General features: G+C 45.2%; 1 protein-coding gene across 9 annotated transcripts in view; it reads right to left on the reverse strand.

Annotated features, from left to right (window-relative positions):
- The window catches only part of LOC121540500 (receptor-type tyrosine-protein phosphatase F), a 422,639-nt gene that overhangs the window by 212,884 nt on the left and 185,439 nt on the right, over positions 1-24,316 (reverse strand). For all 9 annotated transcript variants that reach the window (XM_041849427.2, XM_041849426.2, XM_041849428.2 and 6 more), the window contains exons 3-4: positions 22,952-23,097; positions 19,852-19,993 (exon numbers count right to left, since the gene is read on the reverse strand). In XM_041849427.2, coding sequence (XP_041705361.1) covers positions 19,852-19,993; positions 22,952-23,097 — 288 coding nt within the window. The remainder of the gene's footprint in view (positions 1-19,851; positions 19,994-22,951; positions 23,098-24,316) is intronic.

Raw genomic sequence — 24,316 nt, forward strand, 5'->3', positions numbered from 1 at the left:
TTTAGAACCCTTTTTTGAAGATTAAATAAATAACCATGCTCATAAGGTTCTAAATGGAACCTGTATGGTGCTATAAAACAACTTTCATAAGGTTCTATAAAGCACCATTAAAAAAGGTTCTATATAGCACCAAAAAAAGGGTTCTGCTATATACAGTGGCTTGCGAAAGTATTCACCCCCCTTGACATTTTTCCTATTTTGTTGCCTTACAACCTGGAATTAAAATAGATTTTTTGGGGGTTTGTATCATTTGATTTACACAACATGTCTACCACTTTGAAGATGCTAAATATTTTTTATTGTGCAACAAACAAGAAATCAGACAAAAAAACTGAAAACTTGAGCGTGCATAACTATTCACCCCCCCAAAGTCAATACTTTGTAGAGCCACCTTTTGCAGCAAATGCAGCTGCAAGTCTCTTGGGGTATGTCTCTATAAGCTTGGCACATCTAGCCACTGGGATTTTTGCCCATTATTCAAGGCAAAACTTCTCCAGCTCCTTCAAGTTGGATGGGTTCCGCTGGTGTACAGCAATCTTTAAGTCATACCACAGATTCTCAATTGGATTGAGGTCTGGCCTTTGACTAGGCCATTCCAAGACATTTAAATGTTTCCCCTTAAACCACTCGAGTGCTGCTTTAGCAGTATGCTTATAGTTATTGTCCTGCTGGAAGGTGAACCTCCATCCCAGTCTCAAATCTCTGGAAGACTGAAACAGGTTTCCCTCAAGAATTTCCCTGTATTTAGTGCCATCCATCATTCCTTCAATTTTGACCAGTTTCCCAGTCCCTGCCGATGAAAAACATCCCCACAGCATGATGCTGCCACCACCATGCTTCACCGTGGGGATGGTGTTCTCGGGGTGATGAGAGGTGTTGGGTTTGCGCCAGACATAGCGCTTTCCTTGATGGCCAAAAAGCTCAATTTTAGTCACATCTGACCAGCTCCTTCAGGGTTATCTTTGGTCTCTTTGTTGCTTCTCTGATTAATGCCCACCTTGCCTGGTCTGTGAGTTTTGGTGGGCAGCCCTCTCTTGGCAGGTTTGTTGAGGTGCCATATTCTTTCAAAAAAAAATGTATAATGGATTTAATGGTGCTCCGTGGGATTTTCAAAGTTTCAGATATATTTTTATAACCCAACCCTGATCTGTACTTCTCCACAACTTTGTCCCTGACCTATTTGGAGAGCTCCTTGGTCTTCATGGTGCCGCTTACTTGGTGGTGCCCCTTGCTTAGTTGTGTTGCAGACTCTGGGGCCTTTCAGAACAGGTGTATATATACTGAGATCATGTGACACTTAGTTAAATAAAGTCCACCTGTGTGCAATCTAAGTATGTGACTTCTGAAGGTAATTGGTTGCACCAGATCTTATTTAGGGGATTCATAGCAAAGGGGGTGAATACATATGCACGTTATTTATTTTTTAGAACCTTTTGAAAAAATATATTTTTTTCATTTCACGTCACCAATTTGGACTATTTTGTGTATGTCCATTACATGAAATCCAAATAAAAAATCAATTTAAATTACAGGTTGTTGTCACGCCCTGACCTTGAAAGCCTGTTTTCTTTAGTTGGTTTGGTCAGGGTGTGAATTTCTATGTGTATATCTATGGTGTGTCTTTCTATGTTGGCCAGGTGTGGTTCTCAATCAGAGGCAGCTGTCGATCGTTGTCTCTGATTGGGGATCATACTTAGGTAGCCATTTTGCCTACCTATGTTGTGGGATCTTGACTCGTTTGGCTTTTGTGTGTAGCCATTGTGAGCGTCACGTTTCGTTGCTTTTGTTGTTTTGTCGTGTGTTTACTGAGTTAATAAACATGTATGCATTCCACGCTGCACCTTGGTCCAATCCTGTACTCAACGAACGTGACAGAAGATCCCACCACCAACGGACCAAGCAGCGTGGCCAGGAAAAGCAAAAAGCCTGGACATGGGAGGAGATACTGGAAGGAAAAGTATCATGGACGTGGGAAGAGATCCAGGATGGTATGGATCGCCTTCCTTGGGAGCAAACAGAGGCAGCGAGGGAGAAAAGACGGCGACTCCAAAATGCGAAACGACAAAGGAGACCCGAGAGGCAACCCCAAGAAAAAAATGTGGGGGGCACACGGGGTGGTCGACGAAGCAGCAGGAGGCCGTGAAAGGGCTGACTGTGGAGGAGGAGGCCGCTATTGTAGAGGTCCTCCAACACCTGTGGATCAGCAGTATGAGAGAGGAGGCCACCACTTTACAGGGGCTGTTAGAGAAGAGGGAGCAGGAGCTCTCACTTCAGAAGGAGGCACTGCAGGAGGCCCAAAGGGAGAAGGAATTAGTGGATGCACGGAGAGAGGAGCTGGCCAGGCAACAGGAGGAGCTGAGAGAGGAGTTAACCCTCCAGCAGCAGAGAGCTCGGGCCTTAGAGCAGAGGCTGCCGGAGCCAGGTTTAGCAGAGCCAACTCCCCGCACTCGCTTGGAGGAGAGTGTGTCCGTGCAGGCACCAGGCTATGCGCCGGCTTTACGCACTGTATCGCCAGTGCGCGTTCACAGCCCAGTGCGTCCTGTGCCAGCGCCCCGCACGTGCCGTGCGAAACTGGGCATCCAGCCAGGACGGGTTGTGCCAGCTTTACACTCCAGACCTCCAGTACGCCTCCACGGTTCCGTGCCTGCTTCTCGCACCAAACCAGTGGTGCGTGTCTACAGTCCGGCACGGCCCGTGCCTGCTCATCGCACCAAACCAGTGGTGCGTGTTTCCAGCCCGGTATGCCCCATACCTGCTCCCCGCACCAAACCAGTGGTGCGTGTCTCCAGTCCGGAACGGCCCGTGCCTGCTCCTCGCACCAAACCAGTGGTGTGTGTCGCCAGCCCGGTACGCCCTGTGCCTGCTCCTCGCACCAAACCAGTGGTGCGTGTTCCCAGCCCGGTGCCTAGTCCAGCTCTGGTCAGCTGCTCCAGTCCAGAGCCAGAGCAGTCCGCTCCACCGGGGTCCAGTTCAGCTCCGGTCAGCTGCTCCAGTCCAGAGCCAGAGCAGTCCGCTCCACCGGGGTACAGTTCAGCTCCGGTCAGCTGCTCCACTCCAGTACCAGAGCAGTCCGCTCTACCGGTGCCTAGTCCAGCCCCGGTCAGCTGCTCCAGTCCAGAGCCAGATTAGTCCGCTCCACCGGGGTCCAGTTCAGCGGCTCCACTCCAGAACCAGACTTCAACCCCTCTCCAGGGTCGGGGCCTCCCACACCAGGGTCCAGACAGGGCTTGGTGCATCGCGGGTGGATTTCCGGTCCAGGCCCAGACATCGGCCACTCTCCAGGGTCGGGGCCTCCCACACCAGGGTCCTGACAGGGCTTGGTGCATCGTGGGAGGACTGAGAGGGGAAGCATCGCGCCGAGGTCCAGACCGGACCAGGGGTGCAACGGGGAGGCAGTAAGGGAGAGGACGTCACGCCCGGAGCCGGAGCCGCCACCGAGGCTAGATGCCCACCCGGACTCTCCCCTGTTAAGTTAGGTTTTGCGGCCGGAGTCCGCACCTTTGGGGGGGGGGGGTCCTGTCACGCCCTGACCTTGAAAGCCTGTTTTCTTTAGTTGGTTTGGTCAGGGTGTGAATTTCTATGTTTATATCTATGTTGTGTATTTCTATGTTGGCCAGGTGTGGTTCTCAATCAGAGGCAGCTGTCGATCGTTGTCTCTGATTGGGGATCATACTTAAGTAGCCATTTTGCCTACCTATGTTGTGGGATCTTGACTCGTTTGGCTTTTGTGTGTAGCCATTGTGAGCGTCACGTTTCGTTGCTTTTGTTGTTTTGTCGTGTGTTTACTGAGTTAATAAACATGTATGCATTCCACGCTGCACCTTGGTCCAATCCTGTACTCAACGAACGTGACAGTTGTAATGCAACAAAATAGGAAAAACACCAACGGGGATGAATACTTTTGCAAGGCACTGTACTATAGAACCCTTTGTTATGGTTCTTTATAGAACCTTTATGGAGAATGGTTCTATAAATAACCTTTCTCTATCTGAAAGGTTTTTGTAGATCCTTTTGAAGAATCATACTGTTTTTTTTTCATTCTGGTCAGCCATATTACATAGTTAAAATTCCATAGGTGTAATTATTGTGTAAATTGCCAAGTTGAATCAAGTGAGCTACCTGGAACAGCTGGGGGTTCCTGAAGAGAGAATTGAGAACCACTGACTGATTTAGTCAACCATTCTCAATTGACACAAGGCCATACGTGAGTCTTTCACAAGACACTAGTGATGTGCAGTTTGAGAACGATTCATTCTTTTTGAACTACTATTTTACTGACTCGAGTGGCATGAATCATTTTTGTGAGTGACATGTTCATTTTAGTCGTTTGTTTGACCTGGTAGTGCTGGTCGCAGTAAGTCCTACAGCAGTAATTAATAAAAGCTCCTCCGGCTCAGACAGCGGCCCAATAGACCTGCTCTGTCATATGCACGCAGGAAAATAGATATTGAGCATAGAGAAGAAAAATACATTTTTAGAACTGATAATTGATTGCATGGGGCAAGAATGACTGCAAATAATTGATTATTGAATGTTATGGACACAGCTTTGTAGAACCAAAACATACACAGCAGCTACTCAACAAACTCGAACTTGAGAACTAATCGTTTGGGGGCTGCAGTTCTCGAACGACTGTGCTTATCACCTTGCCTAGCTACCCAGACACCTTGCTCCGGCCTAACGCTAAGCCATGCCCACGGACGTTAGTTTCCCCTCAGCAATGAGAAGTATGTAGCGAACGACAGAGCAGCGGAATAATTTAGTGTGTCATCAGGCTACTTATCACCCTCACAGCAGTCAAGCAATGCATTCCGCCAAGAGTCGTTCACAATCTAGCCTGGTTGTGGCCACAACTAGACCTCGTTTATGATGTATCAAGAAATCATCTTATTTGTATGCCTAGCAATCAACAAATGTACATTGTTTAAAGCACACGTTTTTCAAGCCTCAGTCACAAATGACAGCTCCAATATGCTACTTATGGTGAACGACATGTGAACGAGAGGCTCGTAAAATCATGACTGAAATGTTAAATTCATCATTTGCAAGTAGGGGGTCCTGCGTGCTCTGGGCATTACTGACTCAAATGAACTAAATTAGTAGAAGGATTAGTTATTTTGACTGGATGAGTAGAAAAGAGCAGAGCCAGTAAAAAGAGACAAATGTCCCATCATTGCAAGACACTGGCACTGGCCATTCATATATAATATGTAATGGCATAACACAACACATTAGATAAACTGGAATGACACTCTCACTCACGGAATGACACTCTCACTCACTCATGGCTTGCGCACACTCAAAGAGCTGTGCGCAAGCCATGCCCCAAAATATCTTAATTATGCCCCTACATTTAATTATCACCAAAAGAGCAAAGAACCCTTTTGTGAACTGTAAAGAACAATTGAAGAGCTCAAAGGGTTATTTGAGTCATAATGGTTCCACATAGAACCATCACTCTTCCCAAAGAACCCTTGAGGAACCCTCATTTTTTAGTGTGTAGGCTGTAGTAATTTATTACCTCCAGCACTACACAGTCCTAAGGGGCCCTCCACTGCCACTTCCTCAGTTTCTCTATCTCCCTCTCCTCCCTCCTACCTGACTCTCTCTCACCTCCTCTCCACCCTTGCTTCTTTCCTCAGTCTCTTTACCCCATCCCTCTCCTCCCTCCTTCCCTATCTTTTTTTCCTCCCTACAACCTGTCGATCCCCTCCCTCCTCTCACCTCCCTCCCTCCCTCTCCTCCTATCCTCTCCACCTTTCTCTCCATGCCTGCCTCTCCTCTATTCCTATTCACACCTCCACTGCCCCTCCCTCCTTCCTCTACCTCCCTCCTGCCCCTCTCCTTCCCGCCCTCCTCTCCTCAGACTGGGCACGTCTCCAGGTAATTGCGAAGACAGAGACAAGACAAAGTGAAGATGACAGAGGTAATTTTGGATCAGTGCTTAGCCATATGGGCCGAGGACAAACCACTGGGCTTTGCTGCATAAATAATACAGAGCACATCGTCTGCATCTTTCAAGAAGCAGGATGTCAAAAATGTACACGGAATTGGACCCTATATGCATTAAGTGCCATCAGGCTCCTGCTACATTAAATCATATGTTTTGGGAATGTCAGTCTTTATCCAATTTTTGGACAATGTCTATTTACCACCACAAACCGATGCTGGAACTAAGACCGCACTCAATGGGCTGTATAAGGCCATAAGCAAACAAGAAAATGCTCATCCAGAGGCGGCGCTCCTAGTGGCCGGGGACTTTAATGCAGGAAAACTTACATCTGTTTTACCTAATTTCTACCAGCATGTCACATGTGCAACAAGAGGAAAATAAACTCTAGATCACCTTTACTCCACACACAGAGCCACGTAAAAAGCTCTCCCTCGCCCTCCATTTGGAAATTCTGACCATAATTCTATCCTTCTGATTCCTGCTTACAATAAAAAACTAAAGCAGGAAGTACCAGTGACACGCTCAATACGGAAGTGGTCAGATGACGCAGATGCTAAGCTACAGGACTGTTTTGCTAGCACAGACTGTAATATGTTCCGGGATTCATGCGATGGCATTGAGGAGTATACCACATAAATCACCGGCTTCATCAATAAGTGCATCGATGACGTCGTCCCCACAGTCACCGCACGTACAGTGCATTACGACAGTATTCAGACCCATTGACTTTTTCCACATTTTGTTTTACGATCCCAGCCTTATTCTAAAATTGATTAAATACTTTTTGTCCTCATCAATCTACACCCAAGACCCCATAAAAACAAAGCAAAAATAGTTTTTTATAAATGTTGGCAAATTTATAAAAATAAAAAAAACGGAAATATTGCATTTACATACGTATTCAGACCCTTTACTCAGTACTTTGTTGAAGCACCTTTGGCAGCGATTACAGCCTTGAGTCTTCTTGGGTATGACGCTACAAGCTTGGCACACCTGTATTTGGGGAGTTTCTCCCATTCTTCTCTGCAGATGTTCGATCGGGTTCAAGTCCGGGCTCTGGCTGGGCCTCTCAAGGAAATTCAGAGACTTGTCCCGAAGCAACTCCTGTGTTGTCTTGGCTGTGTGCTTAGGGTCATTGTCCTGTTGGAAGGTGAACCTTCACCCCAGTCTGAGGTCCTGAGCGCTCTGGAGCAGGTTTTCATCAAGGATCTTTCTGTACTTTGCTCCGTTCATCTTTCCCTCGATCCTGACTAGTCTCCCAGTCCATGCCGCTGAAAAATATCCCCACAACATGATGCTGCTAACACCATACTTCTCCATAGGGTTGGTGCCAGGTTCCCTCCAGACGTGACACTTGGTCTTCAGGCCAAAGAGTTCAATCTTGGTTTCATCAGACCTGAGAATCTTGTTTCTCATGGTCTGAGAATCCTTTAGGTGCCTTTAAGCAAACTCCAAGTGGGCTGTCATGTGCCTTTCAATGAGGAGTGGCTTCATCAGGCCACTCTACCATAAAGGCCTGATTGATGGAGTGCTGCCGAGATGGTTGTCCTTCTGGAAGGTTCTCCCATCTCCACAGAGGAACTCTGGAGCTCTGTCAGAGTGACCATCAGGTTCTTGGTCACCTCCCTGACCAAGGCCCTTCTCCCCAGATTGCTCAGTTTGGCCGGGCGGCCAGCTCTTGGAAGAGTCTGGTGGTTCCAAACTTCTTCCATTCAAGAATGATGCAGGCCACTGTGTTCTTGGGGACCTTCAACGCTATAGAATTTTTTTTGGTACCCCTCACCAGGTCTGTGTCTCAACACAATCCTGTCTCGGAGCTGTAAGGACAATTCCTTTGACCTCATGGCTTGGTTTTGGCTCTGAAATGCACTGTCAACTGTGGGACCTCATGTAGACAGGTGTGTGCCTTTCCAAATCATGTCCAATCAATCAAATTTACCACAGGTGTCTCCGATCAAGTTGACGAAACATCTCAAGGATGATCTATGGAAACAGGATGCACCTGAGCTCAATTTCGAGTCTCATAGCAAAGGGTCTGAATACTAATGTGAATAAGGTATTTCTGTTCTGTTTTCGCTTTGCCATTATGGGGTATTGATGAGGGAAACATTTACTAAATCCATTTTAGAATAAGGCTGTAACATAACAAAATGTTGAAAAAGTCAAGGGGTCTGAATACTTTCCGAATGCACTGTACATACCCCAACCATAATCCATGGATTACTGGCAACATCCGCACTGAGCTAAAGGGTAGAGCTGCCGCTTTAAAGGAACGGGACTCTAACCCGGACGCTTATAAGAAATCCTGCTATGCCCTCCGACGAACCTTCAAACAGGCTAAGCGTCAATACAGGACTAAGATTGAATCCTACTACACCGTCTGCGATGCTCATCGGATGTGGCAGGTCTTGCAAACTATTACAGACTACAAAGGGAAGCCCAGCAGCGAGCTGCGCAGTGAAAACCAGATAAGCTAAATGACTACTATGCGCGCTTCGAGGCAAGCAACACTGAAGCATGCATGAGAGCATCAGCTGTTCCGGAAAACTGTGTGATCACACTCTCCGTAGCCGATGTAAGTAAGACTTTTAAACAGGTCAACATTCACAAAGCCACAGGGCCAGACTGATTACCAGGACGTGTACTCAGTGTCTTCACTGACATTTTCAACCTGTCCCTGACAAAGTCTGTAATACCTACATGTTTCAAGCAAACCACCATAGTCCTTGTTCCCAAGAACATCAAGGTAACCTGCCTAAATGACTACCGACCCGTAGCACTCACTTCTGTAGCCATGAAGTGCTTTGAAAGGCTGGTCATGGGTCACATCAACACCATTATCCCAGACACCCTAGACCCACTCCAATTCGCATACTGCCCAACAGATCCACAGATGACGCAATCCCTATTGCACTCCACACTGCCCTATCCCACCTGGACAAAAGGAACACCTATGTGAGAATGCTGTTCATTGAATACAGCTGAGCGTTCAACACCATAGTGCCCTCAAAGCACATCACTAAGCTAAGGACCCTGGGACTAAACACCTCCCTCTGCAACTGGATCCTGGACTTCCCGACGGGCGCCCCCAGGTGGTAAGAGTAGGCAACAACACATCTGCCACGCTGATCCTCAACACGGGGGCCCCTCAGGGGTGCGTGCTTAGTCCCCTCCTTTACTCCCTGTTCACCCACGACCACGTGGCCAAGCAGGACTCCAACACCATCATTACGTTTGCCAGCGACACAACGGTGGTAGGCCTGATCACCGACAATGATGAGACAGCCTATAGGGAGGAGGTCAGAGACCTGGCCATGTGGTGCCAGGATAACAACCTCTCCCTCATCAAGACAAAGGAGATTATCGTGCACTACAGGAAAAGGAGGGCCGAGGATGCCCCCATTCTCAACGATGGGGCTGTAGTGCAGCAGGTTGAGAGCTTCAAGTTCCTTGATGTCCACATCACCAAGAAACTATCATGGTCCAAACACACAAAGACAGTCGTGAAGAGGGCACGACAACACCTTTTCCCCCTTAGGAGACTGAAAAGATTTGTCATGGGTCCTCAGATCCTCAAAAAGTTATACAGCTGCACCATCGAGAGCATCCTGACTGGTTGCATCACCGCTTGGTATGGCAACTGCTCTGCCTTCGACCACAAGGCGCTACAGAGGGTAGTGTATATGACCCAATACATCACTGAGGCCAAGCTTCCTGCCATCCAGGACCTCTATAACGGGCGGTGTCAGAGGAAGGCCCTAAAAATTGCCAAAGACTCCAGCCACCCTAGTCATAGACTGTTCTCTCTGCTACCGCATGGCAAGCGATACAGGAGCACCAAGTCTAGGTCCAAAAGGCTTCTTAATAGCTTCTACCCCCAAGCCATAAGACTGCTGAACAGCTAATCAAATGGCTACCCGGACTATTTGCATTGACCACTACCTTTTTTTTAAACGCTGCTGCTACTCGCTATTTATTATCTATACATAGTCACTTTACCCCTACCTACATGTACATATTACCTCAATTACCGCAACTAACCTGTACCCCCGCACATTGACTCTGTACCGGTACCCCATGTATATAGCCTCGTTATTGTATTTTGTTTGTTTTTGAGTATTTTAACCTCTTTTTCGTGATATCCAATTGTGATCTTGTCTCATAGCTGCAGCTCCCCAACGGGCTCGGGAGAGGCGAATGTCAAGTCATGCGTCCTCCGAAACATGACCCGCCTAACCGCTCTTCTTAACACCCGCCCAAACCAATGTGTCAGAGGAATCACCGCTCAACTGACAACCAAAGTCAGCCTACAGGCGCCCGACCCACCACAAGGAGTCGCTAGAGCGCGATGAGCCAAGTAAAGCCCCCCGGCCAAACCCTCCCCTAACCCGGATGACGCTGGGCCAATTGTGCGCCGCCCTATGGGATTCCCGGTCACGGCCAGTTGTGACACAGCCCGGGATCGAACCCAGGTCTGTAGTGATGCCTCAAGCACTGCGATGTAGTGCCTTAGACCACTGCGGCACTCGGGAGGCACTCGTTACTGTTATTATATATATTTTTTTTACTGCATTGTTGGTTAAGGGCTTGTAAGTAAGAATTTCACGGTAAGGTCTACACCTGCTGTATTCGGCGCATGTGACAAATACAATTTGATTTGATTTGATTTATGATGTATTATTATTTGTAGCAGGATGTCAGGTATAGTCTTGTATGGTGCTAATTCCAGCAGCCTATGCTAACTATTAGTATTATTATCAGTTTTTTTATTTAACTGTAATCACACAACAGGTTTTCTTTTTGTTGATGAAATAGTGAAGGACCAACATGATTTTAAAAGTTGTCATTTCTCTTGAATTTCTGCACAAACTGTCAGAAACCGTCTCAGGGAAGCTCATCTGCGTGATCGTCGTCCTCACCAGGGTCTTGACCTGACTACAGTTCGGCAACGTAACCGACTTCAGTGGGCAAATGCTCACCTTCGATGGCAACTGGCACGCTGGAGAAGTGTGCTCTTCACTAATAAATCCCGGTTTCAACTGTACCGGGCAGATGGCGTTGTGTGGGCGAGCGGTTTGCTGATGTCAATGTTGTTAACAGAGTGCCCCATGGTGGTGGTAGGGTTATGGTATGGGCAGGCGTAAGCTACTGATCAACTCTATGCGAATGAGATGTGTCGTGCTGAAAGAGGCAAATGGTGGTCACACCAGATACTGACTGGTTTTCTGATCCACACCCCTTCCTTTAAGGTACAGTTGATGTCGGAAGTTTACATACACCTTGCCAAATACATTTAAACTCAGTTTTTCACAATTCCTGACATTTAATCCTAGTAAAAATTCCCTGTGTTAGGTCAGCTAGGATCACCACGTTATTTTAAGAATGTGAAATGTCAGAATAATAGTAGAGAGAATTATTTATTTCAGCTTTTACTTCTTTCATCACATTCCCAGTGGGTCAGAAGTTTACATACACTCAAGTAGTATTTGGTAGCATTGCCTTTAAATTGTTTAACTTGGGTCAAATGTTTTGGGTAGCCTTCCACAAGCTTCCCACAATAAGTTGGGTGAATTTTGGCCCATTCTTCCTGACAGAGCTGGTGAAACCGAGTGAGGTTTGTAGGCCTCCTTGCTTGCACACGCCTTTTCAGTTCTGCCCACACATTTTCTATAGGATTGAGGTCAGGGCTTTGTGATGGCCACTCCAATACCTTGACTTTGTTGTCCTTAAGCCATTTTGCCACAACTTTGGAAGTATGCTTGGGGTCATTGTCCATTTGGAAGACCCATTTGCGACCAAGCTTTAACTTCCTGACTGATGTCTTGAGATGTTGCTTCAATAAATCCACCTAATTTTCCTTCCTCATGATGCCATCTATTTTGTGAAGTGCAGCTACCACCCCTGTGCTTCACGGTTGGGATGGTGTTCTTCGGCTTGCAAGCGTTCCCCTTTTTCCTCCAAACATAACGATGGTCATTATGGCCAAACAGTTCTATTTTTGTTTTATCAGACCGGAGGACATTTCTCCAAAAAGTACAATCTTTGTCCCCATGTGCAGTTGCAAACCATAGTCTGGCTTTTTTATGGCGGTTTTGGAGCAGTGGCTTCTTCCTTGCTGAGCAGCCTTTTAGGTTATGTCGATGTAGGACTCGTTTTACTGTGGATATAGATACTTTTGTACCTGTTTCCTCCAGCATCTTCACAAGGTCCTTTGCTGTTGTTCTGGGATTGATTTTCACTTTTCGCACCAAAGTACGTTCATCTCTAGGAGACAGAACGCATCTCCTTCCTGAGCGGTATGACGGCTGCGTGTTCCCATGGTGTTTATATTTGCATACTATTGTTTGTACAGATGAACGTGGTACCTTCAGGCATTTGGAAATTGTTCCCAAGGATGAACCAAACTTGTGGAGGTCTACAAATGTTTTTCTGAGGTCTTGACTGATTGCTTTTGACTTTCCCATGATGTCAAGCAAGGAGGCGCTGAGTTTGAAGGTATGTCTTGAAATACATCCACAGGTACACCTCCAATTGACTCAAATTATGTCAATTAGCCTATCAGAAGCTTCTAAATGACATCATTTTCTGGAATTTTCCAAGCTGTTTAAAGGCACAGTCAACTTAGTGTATGTAAACTTCTGACCCACTGGAATTGTGATACAGTGAATTATAAGTGAAATAATCAGTCTGTAAACAATTTTTGGAAAGATTAGTTGTGTCATGCACAACGTAGATGTCCTAACCGACTTGCCAAAACTATAGGTTGTTAACAAGAAATGTGTGGAGTGGTTGAAAAATAAGTTTTAATGACTCCAACCTAAGTGTATGTAAACTTCCGAACTGTACATATAAGTACATGTATGTCACATATATGTTAAAATATACAAGATTTTACCATTTTCATATGTGTGACATATATTTCTGCCTTATATACACCTATATGTGCATGTAGAGTACCAGTCAAAAGTTTGGACACACCTACTCATTCTAGGGTTTTTCTTTATTTTTACAATTTTCTACATTGTATAATAACAGTGAAGACATCAAAACTATGAAATAACACATATGGAATCATGTAGTAACCAAAAAGTGTTAAACAATTCAAAATATATTTTATATTTGAGATTCTTCAACGTAGCCACCCTTTGCCTTTATGACAGCTTTGCACACTCTTGGCATTCTCTCAACCGGCTTCATGAGGTAGTCACCTGGAATGCATTTCAATTAACAGGTGTGTCTTGTTAAAAGTTAGTTTGTGGAATCTCTTTCCTTCTTAATGCGTTTGAGCCAATAAGTTGTGCTGTGACAAGGTAGGGGTGGTATACAGAAGATAGCCCTATTTGGTAAAAGACCAAGTCCATATTATGGCAAGAACAGCTCAAATAAGCAAAGAGAAACGACAGTCCATCATTACTTTAAGACATGAAGGTCAGTCAATCCGGAACATTTGAATAACGTTGAAAGTTTCTTGAAGTGCAGTCGCAAAAACCATCAAGCGCTATGATGAAACTGGCTCTCATGAGGACCGCAAGAGGAATGGAAGACCCAGAGTTACCTCTGCTGCAGAGGATAAGTTAATTAGTTACCAGCCTCAGAAATTGCAGCCCAAATAAATGCTTCACGTGAGGTCAAGTCACAGACACATCTCAACATCAACTGTTCAGATGGGACTGTGTGAATCAGGCCTTTGTGGTGGAATTGCTGCAAATAAACCACTACTAAAGGACATCATAAGAAGAAGAGACCTGCTTTGGACAAGAAACATGAGCAATGGACATTAGACCGATGGAAATTTGTCCAAATTTGAGATTTTTGGTTCCAACTGCCGTGTCTTTTTGAGACGCGGTGTTGGTGAACGGATGATCTCCGCATGTGTAGTTCCCACTGTAAAGCATGGAGGAGGAGGTGTTATTGTGTGGGGGTGCTTTGCTGGTGACGCTGTCTGTGATTTATTTAGAATTCAGGTCACACTTAACCAGCATGGCTACCACAGCATTCTGCAGCGATATGATATCCCATCTGGTTTGGGCTTAGTGGGACTACCATTTGTTTTTTAACAGGACAATGACCCAACACACCTGCAGGCTGTGTAAGGGCTATTTGACCAAGAAGGAGAGTGATGGAGTGCTGCATCAGATGACCTGGCCTCCACAATCCCCTGACTTCAACACAATTGAGATGGTTTGGGATGAGTCGGACCGCTAAGTGAAGGAAAAGCAGCCAAGTGCTCAGCATATGTGAGAACTCCTTCAAGACTGTTGGAAAAGCATTCCAGGTGAAGCTGGTTGAGAGAATGCCAAGAGTGTGCAAAGCTGTCATCAAGGCAAAGGGTGGCTATTTGAAGAATCTCAAATATAAAATATATTTTGATTTGTTTAACACTTTTTTGGTTACTACGTGATTCCATATGTGCTATTTCATAGTTTTAATGTCTTCACTATTATTCCACAATGTAGAAAATAGTAAAAATAAAATAAAGAAAAACCCTTGAATGAGTACGTGTGTCCAAACTTTTGACTTGTACTGTATGTCACATTTATAAATGGGTTTTAAATATATTATCATATGTTTTAAAATATACAGTATGTTACGTTCTTATGATATATAAGGCCATATATGTCCATATATGGCCTTATAGAGACTGGCACCCTAGCCACCCTAGCCACCCTAGCCAGTTAGAGAGACTGGCACCCTAGCCAGTCTCTCTAACAGCAGTATGAGTGGAGAGGGGGAAAAGGAGTTTGAGTTCTAACTCTGTACCAGGGCTTTAGCAGTGTAGTCAGGCCCTTTATAAATCGGTTAATTCCTCCTTCTGACCAGTTTTCACTGCAGGAACCAGGATCCATTTAATAGGAACCAATCAGGCCTGGCCTGGGGTGTCCATGACAGCATCAGAGTGTTAGTTATAACAGTATAACCATACAGTACATGCTTTAAAACAGTATCAAGGTCAGCTGATTTGTAGAACTGTATGAAAAATGCTTGGGAGGATGCTGGAGTTACAGCATACAGTAGACAACTCTCTCGTGTTAACTTTTTCATACCATACAGTCAATGATGAAAAATACAGTACGATAGAGTTCTTAGCAGTATCACTACTTCCCAAAATCGAGGTACCACTGTATCTCTACTGCAGCTTACTTCAACCAGCAGACAAACACCATTATTGTGATTGTGACTCTCCAGATTAACTCTTTACTAGCCAGAGTAAAGGAAGCCTCTCGGCACAACAGCCCTGCTGTCCCTGATGTGGGGACTAAATCCACTTAGTGGGGTTTGTTGATGGTCCAGGAACACCAGTTAGCAGCAGAGACCAGGGCAGCATCTCAAATGGCACCCTATTCCCTATACAGCGCATTACATTTGACCAGAACCCTATTGGCCTTATGAGCTCTATGAGCCCAGGTGGCCCTGGTCAAAAGTAGTGCATTACATACTGAATAGGGTGCCATTTGATTCTTGAAAACTTGGAACCCAGACCAGCATAGCTATTATCACAGCTAGCCATCAGCAGTCAGTGACTTCCTAATTCCAGCCGCTCTGTGCTATGATGTTCCTGCACAGAGTGATAAAGCCAGGCCTGACCACGGACCACGGGAATTAGACTGTAATGGGCCCCGGTCTCATCTCCATGATAGTGTGATGGTGGCGGTGACACGCGCTGAACTGCCACAGAGATATCATTGCTCCTCGCTTGGCGTAATCTGACATGGGTCAGAGAGACGGAGGCTGTGTTAGGGAGGGACAGAGATCACTCTGGCCTGTTGAGTCAGGTAATAACCTGGTGTTCACACCACTGAACACAGCAACAACCCACACCCGCTCAGGAAGACTGGATATTTGAATCTCTCAAATACTTAGAGAGTTTGCTTGAGTCAGCCTGGAGTGCCAGATACCAAATCAACACCAACAAGGGACAAGATGAGACAGTGACAAAGAACACAGCACCAGAATCAGTAGCAGCAACACCAACCACCTAACACACAGACAGGGACAGTATAGTGCAGCATTTTTTAGTGCTATGGACTGGTATGCAGCCGGCCGCGACTGGGAGACTCATGGGCGGCGCACAATTGACCCAGCGTCGTCCAGGGTAGGGGAGGGAATGGCCGGCAGGGATGTAGCTCAGTTGATAGAGCATGGCGGGTTGTGGGTTCGATTCCCACAGGGGGCCAGTATAAAAAAAAAAATGTATTCACTAACTGTAAGTCGCTCTGGATAAGAGCGTCTGCTAAATGACTAAAATGTAAAATGTATGTAATTACTTGGGCATCACCATCAATATGCAATATACAATATCCCTTGGCCATCACCATCAATATACGATATTCAATATTCCTCGGATATCACCGTCAATATACAATATCCAAAATCCCTTGGGCATCACTATCAATTAACAATAATGATCAATTTTAGAACATTTGCAATAGTGGTGTGCTGGGGAATACAGATGAGGACTATGAGGATAGCCATAAATACTCCACAAATGAGGAAACTCTTTTTCTTCTCTGTTTAACCCTCTCACCAAATCTTAGTGTTAACTATCTCTCTGTTTCTCCGTCACTCCTTCAGGCTTCAGCCTTTCTCCCAGTGTGCACTTCATGACTAATGAACCCTCTCATTACCCACAGTGTCAGGCTCTATGCAGACTCTTGCTCTTTTCACTTCTCTCTCTCTCTCTCTCTCTCTCTCTCTCTCTCTCTCTCTCTCTCTCTCTCTCTCTCTCTCTCTCTCTCTCTCTCTCTCTCTCTCTCTCTCTCTCTCTCTCTCTCTCTCTCTCTCTCTCTCTCTCTCTCTCTCTCTCTCTCTCTCTCTCTCTCTCTCTCTCTCTCTCTCTCTCTCTCTCTCTCTCTCTCTCTCTCTCTCTCTCTCTCTCTCTCTCTCCATCTCAATCCCTACCGCTACCTCTCTTTCCTTGTCTCTCTCTCTCTCTTTCCCTCTCAGGCGCTCTCTTTTTCTCTTGCTCTCTCCCCCTCTCTGAATCCTCTTCTCTCCACATGAAAACATTGCCTCTCCATTCTGTGGAGGGAGACTGAGGAGGCTGTGAATACCTTTTCTAGGTCTGCGGCTCTGTGGCACACACAAATACACACCCATGAACCAGGAGGCAGTAACAGTGGCTTGACCGCAGCTGGCGCTGCCTTTCTGGTCCAGCAGAAAAGGCCGGGAATGCCTGAAAGACTGGGGAAGACGGAAGGGTAACAGCGGCTTGACCGCGGCCTGACCTGACTCCCCATTCCACGGACCCTCCCACACCCCCCAGCATCCAGAACCGGACCAGCTGCCTGAGGAGGAGGGGATGGACTGCAGGCCTTGAGGCGAGTAGTGCTGCCGAGGCGAGCCTTACTCCCTCTACCCTTGGCACCAGACCCAGTCACAGCACCAGAAGAGGCGCGGAGGAGGGACCAAACAGATATTCACCTGGAGCGAGCAGACCACAGGGGAGTGCCATCACTGACCTTCGGGTCGGGGGCTCCCTTGTGGGTCTGCTTGCTCCTCAGGTTGTCCTTCAACCCTTCTTCAGATCCAGCAACTATCCAGCACCTGCATCAGCCCCAGTTCCCGGGTCCTGGTTCCTGTTTTTTCCCCGGTCGCCAGCATCATACCCAGCACTAACCCTGGACACTGCACCGACTAACCACAACTGCCAATTCCTTTCAGCAACTGCCAGCCCAGACCCCGCACCTTCACCTCCCCAACACAGACAGATTGTGGACTGATTGACTGACGGACTGAATTTTTCTGATTGATTGATTGATTTTTGTTTTTTTGCTTTTGTTTGATTGGATGACCATTTGGTTTGCCTGATTTGAATTGATTACTTATTGTTTGAATTGTTTATTATTTGGAATTTTAACTTAATGATGGATTTCATTTTAATTTGTTGAACATTTTCAACTGTCTAAATTTTGGAAAAACCAAATAAACGGACCTTTACCCAAGAATATGAGTTCCTCAAGTGCCTATGCATGTCCCAATATTGGGAGAGTTACCAACTTGTTATAATATTTAAATAATATCTGTAGACATATCTAATATCTAATGTGCACAAATATTGAAGGAAAAGTGAAATTTGCAGTGTACAAACTTAACATGATGAACAGGAATGACATTTACTCATGGGTGGCCAAAAATAACTATCTGAAAGCCACGCCCCCAATAGGCCACACCATCTGTCTCATCTCCTCCACTCATCCATTACGCTCACTGATCTTCTCTCCTTCTGTCCTCTCCTCCTCTCACCATCCTTTACTCTCACCGCTCTCCTTCTCTCCTCTACCATCTCCACTCAGGGAACAAACAGGAGTTCTGTCTAAAACATCACTGCTTTCTTTCCGGCATCCCCCTGATCTCAATCCTTCACATGCTGATGTACAGTAAGGAGTGAGAGCAACGTAACCCAAGCACAATCCTTTTATCTATGAGTCAGCCAACAGTCAGCCATGTCCTTCTCCCGAACACATCACACTCGATACACCAGGAGGATGTCTTCACGCTGTACTCAGACTGCATGTCTGCCAATCATAGTGGCCGGAGCAGCACTATTGTCCAACACAGACAGACTGCTTCCCAAATGGCACCCTTTTCCGTACATAGTGCCCTACTTTTGTCCAGAGCTCTATGGCTGCCCGATGTATCTGTCCCAAATGGTGCCCTACCCTATGTAGTGCACTACCTTTGACCAGAGTCCTGAGCCCTAGTCAAAAGTAGTGCACTATGTAGGGGATATGGTGCCATTTGAGACACAGATTAAGACTGATCAGAGACAAGTCTATTACATGCTACAAAGCCCCCCTGCCTGGCTCCTCTCTCTATCTATCTGCATACGTTTACATCAGACTGATGCTAATTCTGCCATTCATCTGATCCTAGATCAGCTGATACCGATCCCAGTTAACACCGATTACCTCAGCGCCCAGCCACACGCCTAACAAGACCTTTGGTAGTTCTGAGTATGCGTCCCAAATGACACCCATTTCCATAGTGCACTACCTTTGACAAGAGCCCTATGGGCCCTGGCCAAAAGCAGAGCACTACATAGGAAATAGGGTGCCATTTGGGACACAGACTGAAGTCTTGGGTGTTTTCCGGCTATGCTTGCTGAACCAGCCAGAAAGGAAGCCAGCCAGCCAGCCAGCCAGCAAGTATCTACAATATCATCTCTTAGACCAGATAATGTGTTCCTAGGTGATTTGGAAAACCCTGCCAGCTGGACATATGTTTGCACAAATGTTTCTCTATCAATCTGAGTGTGGATAAAATAATTGCTGTTTCCACTAGCAGGAGAGAAAAAACTAATTTCACACAATCCCACCTACAGTAGCTATAAGCTTCAGAAAAAAAACAATTCCTGCAGACAGATTGTAGATTCATGGTCGGAAAGTGTAATCAAACAGAGATGTCAAGACACATCTATAATCAGTACATCTAACAGCTACGGGCAAATCACAAACTGATGTCCTGTTTCTATTTCATCAACCAAGCAGGCTACCAAAAGTAGCAGGACTTAAAAACGCCCTCTCCACTCTGTGATCAGTGGTGCAGACATCCCGACATGGTTGAATCTGTATGGACATATTGAGCCACGCTGATCAAGACAGAGAAACCCATTGTGGCGGAAATAGATTAAGAGAATAGGAGAGAGAGAGAGAGACAGAGAGAGAGGGAAATAGTCAATGAGTGTGTGTTTGTGTGTGTGTGTGTGTGTATGTGTCAGAGAGAGAGAGAGAGAGAGAGAGAGAGAGAGAGAGAGAGAGAGAGAGAGAGAGAGAGAGAGAGAGAGAGAGAGAGAGAGAGAGAGAGAGAGAGAGAGAGAGAGAGAGAGAGAGAGAGAGAAAGCTAAAAAGAGAATGATCAAGAGAGAGACAGAGAAAAGGAGTGAGAGAGGTGTATCGTACCTTCCAGGACGGTGAGTTTGGCGCTGGTGTTGATCTCTCCCACACTGTTGATGGCGGTACACTCATAGATGGCCTCGTCCCTGTGGGTCCTCAGGGGCTGGATACGCAGGACGGACCCTGAGCCATCATCAAACTCTATCACCTGAACACATGGATGGGGAGAGGAGATAAAAGGCATTACAATCAGACCCATGGTCATCCTGTGACTAATATTCAAATCTAAACTGATTTAAACAGTCATCTTAGCACGGGCATCCCTTTGATCGCTATTTCATCAACACGTACAGGACCACCAGAGCACTGTAGAGCCCACTGAGCCCAGGGAACACTCCTGGTTTGATCACTGGCAGGGGGACTAATACAGGGGTAAGATAACTGCTAGTTACTATTTAGCTAGGAGGGACTGAGGAACTGGGTTTATAACAAGAGTACAGTATATGCTCCAATTCTACCCAGTCTGCACAAGCAGACAGAAAAGGCAAACTTGACCAAACTCAAACTCCATCAGTACTATTAAGCCATCTCAAATAGAGACTACTCTATTCTGATCTCAATTTCAAAGGACCACCCGGCATTGCATGACCTTGCTGCTGCCCTATGCTCCACAGGCAGGGAGCAAAGAGGAGTAAGTAAGTCTGATCTAATACAATCACCCAATTAGAGAGAAATCTGTTGTATGAAATTATGAGCCTGAGTGGACACAGGTATTTCAGGAAGCCAGCCTTTAGGGGGGGTAAAGAATTAGAGGTCAGAGGTCTCCTAAACGTCCTTCCACTGAGGTGGGAAGTGGCTGACCCAAACATCCAGATGACAGGAAGAGAACATTCCTGAACATTCCAGAACATTCTTTACTCCAATGACTGGATCTGTATCAGTGGAGCACACCTGGGTTCAAATAGTATCTGACATTTTTCGATCACTTTGAGCATTCACTTGAGCCTGCCTAGAGGTTTTCACTGAAGGGGCTATTCCCTTGGTCCCATTATTCATAACTCCAAATTCATAATATATAAACTGTTTATGTATCAGAACATTTAGATTAGTATTTTGTTGCATTGGCCTATTTATTTTCTGCAACAGCACATTCATCACTCATTGTAAGCAAGCTAGTGCCAGTGACTCCTAGTAGGCTACTAACTAGAGACAAGATGAGTGAAATCAGGATTCAAGATAAATTAAATGAGATAGTTTGATGTCCAATTCATTACATTTAAAATATACAGTAGCAGTCAAAAGTTTGGACACGCCTACTCATTCAAAAGTTTTTCTTTTGTTTTTACTATTTTCTACATTGTATAATAATAGTGAAGACATCAAAACAACGAAATAACACATATGGAATCATGTAGTAACCAAATAAGTGTTAAACAAATCAAAATATATTTTATATTTGAGATTCTTCAAATAGCCACCCTTTGCCTTGATGACAGCTTTGCACACTCTTGGCATTCTCACAACCAGCTTCACCTGGAATGCTTTCCAAAGGTCTTGAAGGAGTTCCCAAATATGCTGAGCACTTGTTGGCTTCTTTTCCTTCACTCTGCCGTCCGACTCATCCCAAACCATCTCAATTGGGTTGAGGTCGGGGGATTGTGGAGGCCAGGTCTTCGGATGCTACACTCCATCACCCTCCCTCTTGGTAAAATTGCCCTTACACAGCCTGGAGGTGTGTTGGGTCATTGTCCTGTTGAAAAACAAATGATAGTCCCACTAAGCCCAAACCAGATGGGATGGCGTATTGCTGCAGAATGCTGTGGTAACAATGCTGGTTAAGTGTGCCTTGAACTCTAAATAAATGACAGACAGTGTCACCAGCAAAGCACCCCCACACAATAACACCTCCTCCTCCATGCTTTACGGTGGGAACTACACATGCGGAGATCATTCGTTCACCCAGACCAAAGGACAACGTTCCACCGGTCTAATGTCCATTGCTCGTGTTTCTTGGCCCAAGCAGGTCTCTTATTCTTATTGGTGTCCTTTAGTAGTGGTTTCTTTGCAGCAATTCGACCATGAAGGCCTGATTCACACAGTCCCCTCTGAACAGTTGATGTTGAGATGTGTCTGTGACTTGAACTCTGTGAAGCATGTCTTAAAGTAAATGATGGACTGTCGTTTCTCTTTGCTTATTTGAGCTGTCCTTGCCATAATATGGTCTTGGTCTTTTACCAAACAGGGCTATCTTCTGTATACCCCCCTACCATGTCACAACACAACTGATTGGCTCAAACACATTAAGAAGGAAATAAAATCCACAAATTAACCTTTAAGAAGGCACACCTGTTATTTGAAATATATTCCAGGTGACTACTTCATGAAGCTGGTTGAGATAATTCCAAGAGTGTGCAAAACTGTCATCAAGGCAAAGGGTGGCTATTTGAAGAATCTCAAATATAAAATATATTTAGATTTGTTGAACACTTTTTTGGTTACTACATGATATGTGTTATTTCATAGTTTTGATGTCTTCACTATTATTCTACAATGTAGAAAATAGTAAAAATAAAGAAAAACCCTTGAATGAGTAGGTGTGTCCAAACTTGACTGGTAATGTATATTTTTAAAGAAACTATAAATAAAATAAAGTAATCCACAGAGCTGATAGGAGGGCAAAAGGGCAGGTACTCGAGCACTGGTTGAGCCCGATCTGTGCACATGCCTGCTGGTCTATCTCTCTGCCAGTCTGTTTGTTTGTTTGTTTGTTTGTTTGTTTGTTTGTCTGTCTGTCTGCCTGTCAGCCTTGTCTGAGCAGGGTGGCGTACCTTCGGATTGCTTCAGGTGCTTCTTTGGTGGAAGAAAAGGCAGACAGAGCGAGAGAGGGAGGTGGTCACTGAACTGACAACTGAAACAGACAGACAGACTCCATGTGGTTGAGTGCTGCTTTGAAACAAGGATGTGGGTATGAATGAATCTGGTAATGTAATTAGGAAAGGTATAGTATGTCTGCTTGGGCTTCCTACAGTGTTTCTCAACCTTCTCTGTACGGGCAAGCTAATCCATTCTCGTTTATGGGTGAGGATTAGCTATGTAGCTAAAATCTGGTGAAATATCTGTTTTACATCATCTTTGTCAAATAAATAAATAAAATACAATAGTAGACCTCAAAGCGCTGAGAGCTGACTTTCTTGCCCTTCTTCATCCAGGTGATGCGTGGCTTGGGATCACCCACCGCCTGGCATACGAAGGACGCCACGCCTCCCGAAATACCTGTCTGGTCGTCTGGAGACTTGATGAAACTGGGCATGCCTGGGAGAGAGAAAGAGGACATCCAATGTCAATCAATCAAATCTCTAACTAAGTCCCAAAGTGCAAGCAGCAGCACAGTGGCATGGAAAAACTCTATCAGTCTCAGAGAGGAGGCCGATACTCTGCTGACTGAACCGGGTAGAAGTTAGGGTAGAAGTTGGGAATACATACAGTAGGACCATGAAGACCAGACCAAAAGCAAAAGAAAGACAACAACAACACAGGTGCAGGCAGCTCTGGGCAGGTTACAGGGTATTCATATTTCCCTACCAGTTGATGTTCAGGCAGTAACAATGTGTGCTATGTGCCTGTTCAAAATCAGTGCACTAAATATGGAATAGAATGTCATTTAGGATGCAGTCTCTATCTCATATCTCAGAGGAGGAGGTATCAAACGGAACACAATTACTGTAACTGGGATGACACACCGTCATATTAAATCTCCATGGCAACCTACATACTATTTTGCACTATCATCAGAGTTATACAGCAAGTAACAGCAAGTAAACATCACTTGATCATGTAATTTCAGATAGATAAGGGTAACCTGACGATATCTCAATATTGGCCACCATGAATTGGATATTTGAGTGAAATAAAATAAAAGTGAACTCTACCTGACAAGTATGATTGGTTAATGTGAATTTCCCATATTTTGTGGGCTCTGCCTGTCAAGCAGAAGAAGGGCACATTTGCCGATGTACGGTTAACTGATAATGTTTACTTTGCAAGCTACTGGTGGATTTTATTTTTTTACAGTTGGTTTTTACAGTTGGCTAAACATAGTAGTAAGGAGACCATCTCTAACCAACTTAGGCCTACCTAGCGAAGTTAGCTAACATTATCCCCCTTCCAACATTGTTTTTAAGAGTGTTTACTAATCACAATTGCAGCTGACAGACATGACAGCTATGCTACACTGATTGATGGACCACGTCAAATTGGCTAGCTAGCTAATAACAGATCACGTCAATATGTCTAGTTAACAAGCTACATTTCAGGGGATAAACTTGATGACTATATCCAAATATTGTTTGATTTGCTTGCTAGCTACACTGAGTGTATAACACATTAGGAACATCTGCTCTTTCCATGACATAGACTTACCAGGTAAATGCTATGATCCCTTATTAATGTCACTAGTTAAATCCACTTCAATCGGTGTAGATGAAGGGGAGGATACAGGGTAAAGAAGGATTTTTAAGCCTTGAGACAATTG

The sequence above is a fragment of the Coregonus clupeaformis genome, chromosome 26 (assembly GCF_020615455.1).
Source record: "Coregonus clupeaformis isolate EN_2021a chromosome 26, ASM2061545v1, whole genome shotgun sequence".
NCBI classification, from domain to species: Eukaryota; Metazoa; Chordata; class Actinopteri; order Salmoniformes; family Salmonidae; genus Coregonus; species Coregonus clupeaformis.